The following is a 15,959-nucleotide window of genomic DNA, read 5'->3' as shown; positions in this document are numbered from 1 at the left end:
CTCCACACCTGCAAACTGACACTGCCAAGCTTTGGCACAGGCTGGGTCTTCTGCTCTAGTTACTCCTCCTGCCTCTGTCCATTTGGGAAATATCTACTTCTTCACTCTCCGGCTCAAATATCATCTCCTTTGGAAAAGCCACCACCCTCCTGAGCAGGGTCACTCCTTGCCCCACTCCCTACATGTTATCTCCATAATAACCGTGCAGATGTCATGGGTGTCCACCTATCCCCTCTCACTGGCCAGTTCAGTGCCCACTGGCCTGACTTCCAACCGCCAGCGCCCGCACTTCTTGGCCCGACTGCTCCCCCGGCTGCTCAACCTGCTTCGCCCACCCATGGGGCAGGCTGGAAAGTGCTTGGGAATTAATGCCCAAACACCCCATCCGTGGGGCGCTCAACCAATGACTGACAAGGGCTGCTGTTTGAAGACCCCAGGTCCCTCAATGGGGTGGGGATGACCGAGGTACGTGTTCTGTACAGGCTCCCAGAGGTCCCAGTGATTGCTTCTAAGGTAATAACAACACCTAGCATTTTCATAGTACTTACCGTGTGCCCGACACTATTCTAAACACTCATTTAAGGGACTTCCCTGGTGGTCCAGGGGCTAAGACTCCGTGCTCCCAACGCAGGGGGCCCAGGTCCGATCCCTGGTCAGGGAACTAGATCCTGCATGCCGCAACTGAAAGATCCCACACATGGCAACGAAGATCCCATGTGCCACAACTAAGACCTGGCGCAGCCAAATAAATAAATAAACATAAAAAAAAAAAAACCCACTCATTTAATCTTCAGAACACCACTGCAAAATAATCCAAAATTTAACTAGGGAGACACTGAGGCGTTACAAGGTTAAGAAACTTGCCCAAGGCCTCAGAACTAGTAAATACATCTAGCATTTTTAATATTCTATTGCAACCATCTGGATATATGTCTCTCTTCTGCACTGGACGATGACCCTCTCGAGAGTGAGTGCTTTTTTTTATCTTTCTCAACGTCCCCAGCATCCAGCACAGAGCCAGGCATGCAGCAGATACTCAAGAGATTCAAGTTTTGGAAAGTGCCTGCACTCTGCCACCCAAACATGCCATGTGCTTTTCCCGCCTCTGTGCCTTTTCTCAAACAGGACCCCTGAAACACCTTTTCTGAGTGTGCCTCTTGCCCTTGTCTCCTCCTACCCTCAACACACACACACACACACACACACACACAGACAATAATTCCTGATCCCTGCTCTGTGGCAGCCAAAATGAGGAATTCTGTGGGGCAAGGCAAACAGGAGAGAGCATATGACCCCCTCTAGAATCTAGTAAACAAATCCAATTGCTCATACATGAACTACTGCACCTTTGCCAAGCTGTTATTTATGTACTTATTTTGAGAGACTCTCATCTGCCTTCTTCCCCGTAACCTCCACTAACCCCCAACTCTCCCCTGTCCTAAAGACCTTCCCTCAACCCTGCTTTTTCCCCAAGCTACCACCCTTCTTACTACAAACTGCTACAACCTCCCGCCTTCCATTTGATTGCTAATATTCACTTCGTTTAAATTCTGACCTCAACCTCTACATCTTCCACTCCCATCTCTCTTTGGATCTGCTGGGGTTACACATTTATATAAAACAGAAGAGCTGCCCGGAGGCAGCATGTGTGCTAAGCCTTGAAGTCTGAGTGGGCTTTCAACGGCAGGATTCAGGCAAACTCTGACCCAGCTCCTGACTTCACACTGATGACTGATGCATTCTAGTCATCTTTACACTTGCTCACACTTGCTTCCCAATCTGTGTTCCCCCTCTCAGTGAGGGCACCAGTCGGCACCAGTCTCCTAGACTAGAAAACCAGTCATCCCCACTGTACCAAAACTAGTCATCTTTACATGTTCTATTCTTTGTTCTTCCAGGCAACAACTCCAACCTAAATCAAACTGACACATTTCTAACTTACCTCTTTCACTGCCAGTCTCTCCCCGTCCCAAGCACTGATCACACATTCCCCTGCTCAAAAACCCTGTATGGCTGGCTCCTGCCTAAGAATAAAAGCTAACCTCCACGTCAGAGCATTCGGGACAGTCACAGCCTCCTCCTGCTGTGTCTTCCCACCTCCTCTCTCACTAATCCCCACCTCTAGACTCTCCAAACCCACTCCCAACACATGACCCGACCCAGTGCAACCCCAGCAGGCACAAGTCTTTTCCGTCTCAGGAGCTCTGCTCAAGCTGCTCCCCTGGCCCATGACGCCTTCCCAACCCGGCACCTGAAAGCCTCCTCAAACTTCAAGGACCTGGTGAAAACACACCTCTGCCACCAAAGCTGATCTGCAGATAATACACTCTGAGAGTGGGGCTGACCAATAGGAATTAAGCACCCTCCTCTTAACGATCCCGAAGTGAAACTTAATTTTCACTTAACATTTTAAGGTCGACGTATTGATCTTTTTTTTTTAAGTTTCAAGTGACATATCAAATCAAATTGAATAGTATAAACAAAAGGGCATTCATGACCTCCTGTAACCAGGATGCCTGCGGAGCAGTGCCAGCTTCAGGCACAGCTGGCACAGGTGGATCTGGGATTCAAGTGATCTTCAGGGCCTGTCCCCCTCTTTTTCTCCAGCTCCACATTCCTCTCTGGTTTCATTCTTAAGCAGGCACTCTCCACATCACAAGAAACAAAGGCTCACCATCTAACAAAAAGAGAGATTCTTTCCCCCAGCAGCCATCTGAGCAAATCTCTGTTTGGCTATTTGACTCTGCTAGGGTCACATGTCCACCAAGGAAGCTATTTGGGCCAATGGATGATACAGATGAAAGACCAAAAGCAGGAGGAGGAGAGAAGCCAGGGTGTTTCTCCCCTACCCCAACCCCTCCTCTCTGGTTCAGATAGCATCCCTGGCCTTAGCTGCTTCCTCTCCAGGGCTCCCTCCCCCTGTGGTCCCTGCTCTTGTTGAGCAGCCCTGCCATGGTCTAGTTCCCACAGAAGCTCCTGGATTCTTCTAATCTCACCTCCTCCCACTGACCCCCCCCCCCCGCCAGCCCTGAGGGTGACTGCAGTTTCCTGCTATCGCTACTCTCTGGGTTACCTCCCTGTCCTCTGCTTGACTTCACATGTTTCCCAGCACCTATGTAGCTAATTCCCTGTATTAAGTCTCTCAGGTTTGAAAAACCTACAGTGGTTTTTATTTCCTGACCAGACCACAACCGATACTGAAATTGACAAAGAATAGGCAAAAATGTACAAAGAAAATGTGCAGAGGTCAGTATCAGGGAATAACCACCACCACCGCCTCACAGTTATTAAAGGCTCACTATGCATCAGGCACTACTCTAAGTATGAACGCAATGGATCTTCATACCAACCCTGTGATGCAGGTACTTCTGTTACACCCTTTTCACAGAGGAGGAAACCGAGGCTCAGAGAGGTTAAATAATTTACTGTCACAAAGATTGTAAGTAGTGGAGCTGGGATTCAAATCCAGATGACCTGGCTCCAGAGTGCACGCTCTAAAACACAAATCCCAGTGAGGAGAGTTTCAAGCAGCGGGTTACTCAACAGGATCAAGTGCTACCTACCAAGAGGTCAGGGAAGACAAGGACGTGAAGCGTCTACTGGATTTAGCAATAAGGAAGTCACGAGGGACCTTGAGTAGTAAAGCCAGAAACCAGACAGCAGGAGGCTGAGAAGTAAGCCAGAGGTTAGGAAGTAGAGACAAGAGGAGCAAACCTTTCTTTCAAAAGGTGAAGAAGAGTCAGAAAATAGGGCATGAGATGGAGGAGAAGGAAGCATCACAACAGTTTTCTTTACTTGGTTTGTTTTAGAAATGAGAGCAACTCGAGCATGTTGAAACATTAATGGGAATGCAGAAACAGACCCACAGACATAGAAAACAAACTTATGGTTACCAAAGGGGAAAGGGGCAGGGGGAGGGATAAATTAGGTTGGGATCGAAATACACACTAGTATATATATAAAGTGGATAACCAACAAGGACCTACTGTATAGCACAAGTGACTATACTCAGTATTTTGTACTAACTTACAAGGGGAAAGAATCTGAAATATTTATATATATCATATATATATCAGGTGTACAGCAAAGTGATTCAGTTTTATACTGATATATATATATAACTGAATCACTTTGCTGTACACCTGAAACTAACACATTGTTAATCAACTACACTTCAATTTAAAAATTAAAAAAAATTTTTTTTGATGGGAATGAGCCAGTTGATAGAGAGTCTGAAGACACAGGAGTGACAGCAGGGTCTCTAAGAGGCCAGAGGGGGCGGGCCATATACTCCAGGATCAGCCTTAGCAACCGAGGGCAAAGAAAGGGCGGCCACAGATTCTGAACATTTTGAGTTTGGTGAAAGGAAGTTCTTTTACAGTGGCTTCTATCTTCTCTAAGGTAGAAAGTGAGGCCATCAGCAGAACAGGAGGGGGGAGTAGGGGGGTGGAAGGTGTGAGGAGCAGAGAAAAGCTTCAGATCAGCTACAGTACAGAATGGGAGCCTCTGAGGAAAGAAAGGATGGCCCATGGGACCTCCCTGGCAGTCCAGTGGTTAAGACTCTGCACTTCTAATGCAGGGGGCACGGGCAACTGGTCGGGGAACTAGGATCCCACATAAAAAAAAAAAAAAGAAAGAAAGGATGGCTCAGCACCACTGAGGCCCCGACTGTGATTGGAAGCTGTGAGGTTACACTGGCAGCCACTCTCAAGGTACCTCCGCACCTGAGGTGCAGGCAAAAGACAGGAACAAATGGAATGACCCAAGTTGGATGTAAAAGAAGGAGAGCAAGGGAACTGCGTAAAGGACAGTGGCAGGAGCAACTGACAAGTTAAGCTGTGGAATCTAAAGGAGGCAGGTGAATACAAGGGGTCAGGGTACAGGTGTAGGCAGTTCTCACTGACTGGGAGGAGGGCACGGCAAGATAAGAGCTATGTAGTGGCATTATTTCAGGGCAGGAACAGTTGTAGGTATTATAATGCAGGGATGTGGCTGGGGGAGAGGGCAACTGAACTGGAAAAAAGGGGAAGGTGACTAGATAAAAGGTCAAGAAACTGATAGTTTTCGAGATCTGGACAGAGTCCCCTGAAGTAAAGGCATGATTTGAGAAGACAGTTAGTTGGGGGGGTTTCAAGATTTTAATGAACAAGAGAAACAGGGAAGTTACAAAGTGACAGCAAAGAAGGCAGTGGAAGGTCTGTAATGGACATCTGTGAAACAACAGATGTTCGTCCAACATTCATTCGTTCCTCCTCCTTCTAGGAGGAGCATCCTGACTTTGCTTTGGAAACCACCTCCTTCCTCCCCAGGCACAGAGAGGGCTTCCAAAATACTAGCAAGAGCCTATGCCTTAACTTTATGTCTGTGTTCATTTTATTATTCCTTAAACTGTATAGGTACATTTTATTAATACAGATGCATTTCTATACTTCACGTATTTATATTTCACAGTTAAAACATACACACAAAAACTTCCCTTCTCCACCCTCCAAAGATAAGGACCTGGTCCAGGCCTTGGGCAGTCAGAGTTACAAAGACTGGCTTCAGCACCTGACCCAATTTAGGGCCAGGAGACACTAGCCCAGAGCTTTTGCTGGAATTATCAAGAAAGAGGTGCTCTCTTTCTGCTGGAGTTGCAAAGCTATATCCCTTCACCGGCTTGAGAATAGAGCTAACACAGAAAGGAGAAAGCAGAGCCAAGAGATGAAAAGTGACAGACTCCCAACATCATTTGAATACCTAGTTCCAGCCATTCCGGAAACCAAAATACCTGGGGCTTTTCAAATAAGCCAATAGATTTTTTTCTTTTCTTCAGCCAGGTTGCATTTGGTTTATGTCCTTTTGACGGAAAAGAAACCTAATTCAGTGGAATAGTCTAATAACGGATTCTCAACTCAACAGCCTGTGTGATCCTTTCAACACATAAATCAAATCACACCCTCCTTCTGCTCAAGTCCCTGCAATGGCACTCAAAATAAAGGCCAAAGTTCCCAGAGTGGCCTACTGGGCCCTAGACCATCTGGCCCCCTCCCTCTCTGCCCTTGGCCAAGGACTCCCCATTGCTCACTCTGCCCCAACCACACTGGCTTCTAGGGCAGTCCCCGTCACACCGCGCAGGAGCTGCCAGGCCTCTGCTTTGGCCATTTCTTCCACCGGGACACTCCTCCAGACATCCACTCGCCAACTGCCTCGCCTCCTTCAAGTCTTTGCTCAAATCTCAAGTTCTCAGTAGGGTCTAACTGAAGCCGCCTCCCTTCAGCCAGTGATACTGAACACTCTCTCCCCCCCACTTTTTCTTCCTTTCACAGCATTTATTACATAAAATAGTACGTACTTACTAAAATATACCCAATGAGGGCAGGGGTTTTCAACTGGTGGATCTGAGTTCCTAAAACAGTGCCTGGCTCATAGGAGGCCCTCAAATATTTGCTGAGTGAGCAAATACAATGACATGAGCCTCAAAGGGGCAGCACTTGATTGTTAAAAGGCAGTGGAGAGGACTTCCCTGGTGGTGCAGTGGTTCAGAATCTGCCTGCCAATGCAGGGGACATGGGTTTGAGCCCTGGTCTGGGAAGATCCCACATGCTGCAGAGTAACTAAGCCCATGCACCACAACTACTGAGCCTGCGCGCCACAACTACTGAGCCCACATGCCACAACTACTGAAGCCTGTGCGCCTAGAGCCCATGCTCCGCAACAAGAGAAGCCACTGCAATGAGAAGCACACGCACCACAATGAAGAGTAGCCCCCGCTCGCCGCAAATAGAGAAAGCCCGCACACAGCAACAAAGACCCAACACGGCCAAAAAAAAAAAAAAAAAAAAAAAGGCAGTAGAGAGAAAGGACACTACAGACCCGCCTCTCCTGAACCTGAAATAAGTGGAGTGTAAGAGGAAAAGACACTTCCATTTTGAAAACTTCAGGGGAAGCAGTGACTTAAGGGGGCAGGAAGTAGGTGAAAGAGTTCAGTGAAGAGACTGAGGATGTGGGTAGAGGTGTTAACCACAGGTGGGGCTGGAGAGGGCTTGGTGTTAAGTTTTGGGAGGTACACAGGAGTTAGAGGCTGAGTCAGGGGAGAAGCAAGCCCAAAGTGGTTTGCAGGTGAAAGTAAAAAACACAGAAAGGGCCAAGTGGTGTATTTACATTTCAGGTGGAGATGAAAGATACAGGGCTAGAAGGCCTGGGGAGTTTAGCCAGCATCAAAAGAATTCCTAGCAACCCTTGGTAGATAGAAAAGATTCTTCCCTTCACACCATGGTTTGAATGATTTTCAATTTTGTGGATGAAGAGGCCATCACATTTGGTCTTTTCCTCCTTCCCAGAACCCCAGAGGCCACTGAGAAGTGTCTGCTGGACTGAGACAAAAGGCTTTCCTGTTCATGGCACCTCAGCAATTCCCCTCTGCATAATATAATAACCCTGCACTACGAGCAGCCTGTCAAACCCTCATTCTCCAGACCCAGAACTGACTCTGAATCAGGCATCCAGGATCACAACCCCAAGGTCCATTATAAAAGGCAAGAAGACACAGGCTTCTTTTCAAAGACAGACCATAGCACTCAATGCTCCTACCTCCCCTCTGGTGAACCCCACACTTCCTGGGCAAGAGAAAGCAAAGGGAAGGCTTCCTTCCACTGGTCCTGATTCACCTCTGTTGCTTGGTAGCTTCTCTCTGCAGAAATTTCTCCAGAGTTACGAGAACATATGTGTATGCCAAGATTCAAGGAAAATGTTACTCCCAGTCAGAGGAAGAAATTATACTGCTCTCTAAGGAAAAGTGGCTAACTATAAATCAGGCCTTTGGGAGTGATGTCATTTTGATGCTCCTCGCAGCTCTAAGGAGACTTATTAAATATTCAATAATTAATAAAAATGCCTTCAAGACCATCTCTCTCATGGAACTGTCCCTGTAAAGGAAGCCAGAAGTAATTAGACTTAGGCTTGACTTCCTGTCCACCAACTAGATCTCAGGGATACAGGGCATTTGTCCTCCCAGTACTTAGTAGCAAAATGCCCACACTTCTGCATCAGGTGTCCTCCAAGAATGGATCATTAAGCAGATATTTAAAAGAGCCATCTGTAGCAGGCAGCTTCCAAGATGCCCCGATGATTCCCGCTTCCTGGTATTCATACCTTCTTCCCAGGTTGTACCAGTGATGGCCAGCGTGACCAATAGAATACGGCAGAGATATGTCGCTTCCGAGACTAGATTACACAGGACTGTGGTTTGAGTCTTGGGATCTCTCCATCTCTTGGATCACTTGCTCTGGGTGAAACAAGTTGCCACATCAAGCAGCCCTATGGAGAGGAACTAAGGCCTGCCAAGAGCCAAGAGAGTGAGCTTGGAAGAGGACCTACCCCCAATCCAGTCTTCAGTGACTGCAGCCCTAGTCAAAGTTTGAATGCAAGCTCATGATAGACGTGAGTCAGAACCACCCAGATTTAAGCTGCGCAGATTTCTGGCCCACAGACACTATTTTCAGATGCTAAATGTTGCAGTAATTGGTTACACAGCGATATATAATTAATTCACTATCCTACACAGACCTGAGAAAAAAATCGTAAGTTTAACCTCAATTCCTATCCTACATGCACATAGGACCAAGTTCTCTGTCCATAAGAAAGCAAATTATTCATTCAACAATTACTTATTGAGTGTCAAATATGGGCAAGGTATTTCCAAGCGACTTCAGCCTTCATATAGTCTATAATCTTCTGTAAAATAAAGAGAAATACTTACAAAGACATACACACACACACACACACACACACACACACACACACACACACACACACATCCAGCTGCTCAATCCAGCTGCTCAATCCATTGGTTTCATTAGCTTTTTTAAGTTTACTTGCTACTAATGCTTTGCCTCCTTCCCCCCCCCCCCCGACCTTGCCCCACTCTTTGCTTTCACAAACCCTCTTGGGAAGGTACATCAAGTCCCACTTCCTGGTTAATTTGACTGCTCAGTGCACTCACACTCATTTTTACTGTACCACATGCCCTCCCATCTAAGGGGGAAAGAAATTTGGGTCCCCTGATTCCATTCAGTATTGGGACAAGGAGGCATTCACTTAGTATTTTACTAAGAGGAGACAATCCTGATCACAGGTGTGGAGAACAATTCTAATTTCTGCAATTAGTGACTAAGGGGCAACAGCAGAGCTGATACAATCACAGCTCACGTCCTGACAACAGCTGAAGTGGCAAGGGGGGGAAGGGAGATGCCGCCCCTAACCCCTCACTGTCTCTCAAAGCAGCAGGAGGGTCATACGCTGCTCTAAGAAAATCAGGAGCCTCCCTCTACGCAAAAACGGTCAAAGGGCGACCTTTCTCCCCTTCAGCCACAAAACCAGCCTCTGCCAAACCTAAACAGCGTGGGAGACAGTCAGAGGTAAATGGAGCCCCAGACAGAAAACCCCCGGGGCACTCTCCTCCCGCTGCCAGCTGGGGTCAGAGTCAGGTGACTCCTCAGGGCACAAAGCAAACCTAAACAAAGATCACTGACCCCATGACAGACGGGGGTAAGAAGCCTCTGGCAGTAGGACCACGGAAAACCATTAACTCTTGCTTCTTTACAGTCGCAGCAAACTGGAGGAGCTACAAGTGACTCGGCAGCTCAGCCTTCAGAGATGCATCTGGAGGAACGGGGACCCCATCCCAGGACACAGGCTCTGAGCACTGCACACACGCCTCCAGCCACAACGGGCAGGCGGGACCCCTCCCCACCAGCTGTCACTGGCCTCGCGACCAGTCACAGCCGGGCAAGCCCGTTCCCTCTGGCCGCTCCCCCAGAGGCTGCGACCCCGCGGGGGCGGCAAGGAGGAGATGCTTTTTCCCAAGGCTCTGGGGCGAGGGCACGCCTGTCCCCCGGAAAGGGGCGCCAGGGTGGGCGCGGCCCGGTGCCCAGCGGGGCTCCAGATCCCTCATCCCCCTCGGGAGCGAAACGAGCCTCCCAGTCCCCAGCCCCGCGTGCCCCACCTTGTCGCCGAAGCTGCGGGCCGTCAGCAGGTCCGGGCTGGGCGTGCTGTCGCCGCCCACGGCCTCCTCGCTGCTGGAGCCGGCCAGCGGGTGCGGCATGTCGCGCAGGGAGTGGGGCCCAGTGGACGGCAGGGCCTTGGGGGGCCCGCCCGACATGGCGCGCACGGCTCGGGACGCGCCGCCGCCGCTTCCTCCTGCAGCCCGCCGCCGCGGGCTCCCCCAGAGCCCGGGCCGAGGCCCCGCTCGGCCGCGGCTCGGTCGGAGGCCCAGCACCAGCCGGGCTGGGAGCCACCGCCACCGCCACCCGCCGGCTCGCGTCTGCCCGCGCCGGGCTGCGCTGGGCTGGGCCGGACTGCTCCGCTCCCCTCCGCTGCGCGCCGGAGCCCACGGCGGACCCGCTCGCACCTTAACCAGGGCGCCCAGCCCGCCCCGCCACGCCGCCCAGCCCGCTCGCCGCCCCGCCCCCGCGGCGCCCGGCAGCCCCCGGAGGGGGAGGGGGCGGGGAGAGCGGGGAGAGCGGGGGAGGGGGAGGGGGGGTGCGGGCAGCTCCGCCCTCTCCCGCCGTCCCGCAGGAAGTGCGCCCTGGGCCCTCCGCCGCTGTCCACCGAGAGTCCAAGCTCGCTTCCTGGCCCGTTGGGGGCTGCGCGCAGACCCCGGAGCTAATGTTTAATGGAAATCAGAGGTGGAAAGAGACGTTGGAGGATCCTGTTCCATTCCACCCGCGTTTACTGCTGCGCCCAGGGGCAGCCACGCTTGGGGTTGGGGGCTTTAGGACACGCACGTGAGTCGGGATCTTCTGGCCTCTGAAATAACCCAGGATAGGAGAAATTATGACACATTTTATAAGAATGGCGTAATAGGTTATGAGGCTCCCAGGAGATAGAGACATCAGGCGGGGAACCTAGAAGGAAATTCAAAGACGCAGTGTGGAGTTTCTTCAAATGCACGCTGAGATCCCATGCCATCTTGCTTCTGCAGTTCACCGGGTTTATGTAAGGTTAAACCTCAGAAGAGTGGGCATCAGTAAATAAAGAGGGAGTGCTACACATGATCTATGACTCTTAAACTCACACCTTGACCAAACTGCCATTTGAAAGAATCGTGAGGTTCCCGTTTTTATTTTTCATGCTTCTGTGCTTCCTTTCCAGGTCTTTGGCTGGGCTGCATTCTGAGCTTTATTTGCTAGCAGAATGGAGATAGTCAAGGCGTTACTTGGCTGTTTGAGGGTGGAAGTTCACCTCTTTTTTCCACCTTACCTGGCTTCACAGCTTCTGTGCTCAGGGCCAAGTCAGTAGAGGCCATCAGCCCATGTAAGAACAAGTTGATACTAGAAGAGTAATGGGGAGGAGGCCCGCTGTAAGGGAGCACATTTTCCCGATCTATTCCCAAACTCTTTAGGTTCGTCCAGTGTTACCTGACTAATCTTGAAGTCGGGATTCACTGTGGTCTCCACCACCCTTTTCTTCTAAAGAAACAAGTGATACTTCAGCAAGAGGAGAATGCCGAGAGTTGAAGCTGACCCAAAATATCGTCCAGGGATTCACTGAGCTTCACACACCTTCCCTTATTTCCCCTGGTCTAAGTCATCTGGCCTCAGTCCTCAAGTTATCTTTTCTCTCCCCCACGTGGGTCTGCTTTGGTTGAGGAAAATAGAACTCAGAGGACACTGGGAACAATTTTTTAAATGCTGCATCTACCTCACAGGAATGCCAGTGTCCGGTCCTCTTGGAGTTGAGTAAAATTAATACTTTTATATTCAAGGGCTGCTTACAACTACAACAGACCCTATTATCTGTTCTTCTGATTAAAACAAATAGCATGAATATAACTAGAAATGAGTGTTCTATAGATGTATAACATAGGTATTTTTTTATTGAATGATGTTGTTTATTTTAACAGCCAGCCCACCTTCCCACAATCGAGATCTCATTTTATTAAGACTCCACACAGCTTTCTCCTCAAGATGCCAGGGAAGAGTGAAAAGAGAGCCACATTTGAATTCCTGATTGCTAACTATAAGTGGGTGATCATGAGCAAGTTACCTAACCTAAACGAACCTGCTTCCTGACCCAAAAAGAAGGACAGAGAGCAGGTAATAATATTTACCTTACTTGGTGGTTGTGAGAATGAAACAGCCTTCGGTATGTAATATTCCCAGCCAAATGCTGCCATGGAATAGATGCTCCCTGAATGTTAATTCCCTTCCTTTCCCTCTCTCTCATGCTTTCTCTACTATTCTTATGAAATGATAATCATAAAGTTTTCATAAATAAACATGCTCTCTCCAAACTCCTCTATTTGCTCATTTTGGGTCAGAGTATCATTTTTCTATGCTCCCACCGTTTAAAACACAAAAACAAAACAGAGTTCCTGAAAGGCCATATGAAACAGTTTATTTTCCAGTTTCCTTGTTGGTCAATGGCATGGGGCCACAATGATCCAGTGGGTAGTCATCAAAACTAAAGAAAGTGGATTTCTATGGAAAACATTTTGGGATAAAGTTTCCACCAGTCAAATTTAGCCCAGGACTGCCTATTCATATTCACCATTTCCTGTTGTATTTCAGTGTTCCTTGTGGTGGGAAATTGTCACTGAAACAGAGCAAGTGTCCTAGACTATGTGACTGTGCATTTTCTAAAAGTTTTCAAAGCAAGACGATGGTGAGGAGGAAATGTGAAGTTTCTGTATCAGAGCAAAAGGTTGTAGTGTTTATTGGAATGTATGGAGGGAAGCTTGGGTTTCTAGGACTCAGCTCTGAGGAAAATGCACTGGATGTGTGTGCATGGGGTACGGGGAGATGCCACCAAAACCCAGGAACACAGCATGGGCCCTTCCCCCACCTCCCAACCCCTCATTCCTGTCCACAAGGAACCTTAGGCACTTAGGCTGGAAACTTTCAGAAGACAGGGCCTTGGGCCCCAGAATTCAGTAAGTATGCCAAGCCAGAATCCCGAAACCGCACAGCAAGTCTATCAGGGCTTTACATGAGACCCAGACCTTAAAAACAAAGCAGAGTCACAATGAAGCATTCTTTCTTTCTCTCTCCTGGTACAGCATGTGTCTAGGCCTTATTCATGTTTGTGTTAGCTGCTTATCCTCTTCTGGTTTTTAATACAATCATAGCTTTATTTTATGTGGCATCCCAAACCCTGCCTCAAAATAACACCACCACTTCTGAAGTGGACGGCTGATGAGGACAAAGGAGGTTTTCAAAGAGCATTCAGAGTGACATGTAGAAGACCACAGAGGGCTGCCTCAAACAAGAGGGGCAACTGAGAAGGCACTATCGCCAACAGAGGCAAAATTGTGTGCACAGTTTAATTCAGCCAGTGATGTTCCAGGAAAAAGCAAAAGCCAGCAGTTCCACTTGAGGCCAGGATCTGAGGAGTTTTGCAAACAAGAAATTAGAATTTGCCCCAGAACCGGCAGAGAGGCTTGTGGGTAAGTGATAGGATCATTTTACCTTTCCATGTAGAAACTCCTCCCCTGAAAGCACAGAGCCCCTCTAAGGTGGGGAATGCAATACAGATCATGGAGTCGGTGCCTACGAACCACCTGTGTGCTTGTTAAAGTGCAAATTTCTAGGCCCACCTAAGAGATGCTGATTCAGGGACGGGAATCTGGAATCTGCATTTTCTTAAACAACGTCCTAGCTGATGCTCATGACGATTCTGGTCTACAGACTATAAGAAATACTGTTCTCCACTCTATGACATAAATCACAGCAAGATCCTTTTTGACCCAGCTCCTAGAGAAATGGAAATAAAAATAAACAAATGGGACCTAATGAAACTTAAAAGCTTTTGCACAGCAAAGGAAACCATAAACAAGACGAAAAGACAACCCTCAGAATGGGAGAAAATGTTTGCAAATGAAGCAACTGACAAAGGATTAATCTCCAAAATTTACAGGCAGCTCATGCAGCTCAATATCAAAAAAACAAACAACCCAATCCAAAAATGGGCAGAAGACCTAAATAGACATTTCTCCAAAGAAGATATATAGATTGCCAACAAACACATGAAAGAATGTTCAACATCATTAGTCATTAGAGACATGCAAATCAAAACTACAGTGCGATATCTCACACCGATCAGAATGGCCATCATCAAAAAATCTACAAGCAATAAATGCTGGAGAGGGTGGGGAGAAAAGGGAACCCTCTTGCACTGTTGGTGGGAATGTAAATTGATACAACCACTATGGAGAACAGCGCGGAGGTTCCTTAAAAAACTAAAAATAGAACTACCATACGACCCAGCAATCCCACTACTGGCCATATACCCTGAGAAAACCATAATTCAAAAAGAGTCATGTACCACAATGTTCATTGCAGCTCTATTTACAATAGCCAGGACATGGAAGCAACCTAAGTGTCGGTCGACAGACGAATGGATAAAGAAGATGTGGCACATATATACAATGGAATATTAGCCATAAAAAGAAACGAAATTGAGTTATTTGTAGTGAGGTGGATGGACCTAGAGTCTGTCATACAGAGTGAAGTAAGTCAGAAAGAGAAAAACAAATACCATATGCTAACACATATATATAGAATCTAAAAAAAAAAATTGAAGAACCTAGGGGCAAGACGGGAATAAAGACGCAGACCTACTTACTAGAGAATGGACTTGAGGACACGGGGAGGGGAAAGGGTAAGCTGGGACGAAGTGAGAGAGTAGCACTGACGTATATACACTACCAAATGTAAAATAGATAGCTAGTGGGAAGCAGTCGTATAGCACAGGGAGATCAGCTCAGTGCTTTGTGACCAGCCAGAAAGGTGGGATAGGGAGGGTGGGAGGGAGACGAAAGAGGGAGGAGATATGGGGATATATGTATATGTATAACTGATGCACTTTGTTATAAAGCAGAAACTAACACACCATTGTAAAGCAATTATACTGCAAAAAAAATGTTAAAAAAAAGGACTAAACAAACCTTAAAAAAAAAAAAAGAAATACTGTTCTCATAGCTCCACCCATTTCTCTAAATCATAAATTGACATGCCCCTTATTGTCAATAGCACTTTTAAGTTCTTACTTTGGAAAATTTTCCTGTTTGCTGAAAAGTTGCTTAGATTGGCAAATTTCTCTTACAAAATTCTATTACCGGGTCCTTTTGCCCTAAACTTTTAGTGTTATTTTTATTGAGCAGTTACCAGGTGCTTAAAATTTGGAAGAAGATCTCAGATGAACTAAACTATCTGTTGACAGATTCATGTCCTAGGTCTGGCTGTAAAGAGCCTCACAGTGGAGTAGATATTTTCCAAAGCCCCGCAAACTTCTTTGGCTGGCCCTGCAGGCTCCTAGGAGCTGGGCCTCACCTGGCCACAGAAATATAATTTACTGCCAGCACAGAGGGCTACCTGTTAACCTGGCTTTCTTCACAAGCCGGCTCTGGAGTGTGTGGCTGTGTGTATACTCCTTTGTGGTCATTATCCATTACAGAGTTTGGGCTGGAGAAGGTATTGAGCTGACAAGTACTGGAAGCCTTGGCACTGAGTCTTATTAGTGAATCTTTGGATAGGATGGAAAGCCTGTTTATTGGCTGTGTGCCCCATGAACGTGTTTGATTCCATCACTAGGAATGATCTTTAAAGGCATCTAGAAGATGAACATTCAGACATCATATGACCCAACAGTTCCCACTCCCAGAACATAACAGAAATGCATATGTATATTCATCAAAAGGTGGATTCAAGAATCTCCACAGTGGGCTTCCCTGGTGGCGCAGTGGTTAGGAATCTGCCTGCCAATGCAGGGGACACTGGGTTGGAGCCTTGGTCCAGGAAGATCCCATATGCCGCAGAACAACTAAGCCCGTGCACCACAACTACTGAGCCTGTGCTCTATAGCCCATGAGCCACAATTACTGGGCCCACGTGCCACAACTACTGAAGCCCATGTGCCTAGAGCCTGTGCTCCACAACAAGAGAAGCCACCACAATGAGAAGCCCACACACCACAACGAA

At 47.8% G+C, this 15,959-nt stretch overlaps 1 protein-coding gene and 1 long non-coding RNA gene across 9 annotated transcripts in view; one reads left to right on the top strand and one right to left on the bottom strand.

Annotated features, from left to right (window-relative positions):
• SNX30 (sorting nexin family member 30) overlaps nt 1-10,404 on the bottom strand; it is a 126,219-nt gene extending 115,815 nt beyond the window's left edge. For 5 of the 8 annotated variants that reach the window (XR_014247893.1, XR_014247894.1, XR_014247895.1 and 2 more), the window contains exon 1: nt 9,986-10,400. Coding sequence is in view for 4 of the 8 variants with exons in the window: in XM_082404103.1 (XP_082260229.1) it covers nt 9,986-10,141 (156 nt within the window). In the remaining 4 variants the exon portion in view is untranslated. Of the gene's footprint in view, nt 1-9,985 lie in introns of all 8 variants that reach the window. The other 3 variants (XM_082404106.1, XM_082404105.1, XM_082404104.1) reach the window with 2 other exon arrangements.
• A 196-nt stretch (nt 10,405-10,600) lies between these two features.
• LOC309634331 lies at nt 10,601-14,349 on the top strand. The gene is made up of 2 exons (XR_014247989.1): nt 10,601-10,977; nt 11,885-14,349. It is a non-coding gene; the product is annotated as an uncharacterized lncRNA (long non-coding RNA).
• Nucleotides 14,350-15,959: the final 1,610 nt, after the last annotated feature.

The sequence above is a fragment of the Balaenoptera borealis genome (assembly GCF_965194805.1).
Source record: "Balaenoptera borealis genome assembly, chromosome: 8".
Lineage (NCBI taxonomy): Eukaryota > Metazoa > Chordata > Mammalia > Artiodactyla > Balaenopteridae > Balaenoptera > Balaenoptera borealis.
This window is presented reverse-complemented; position numbering and strand designations above follow the sequence as displayed.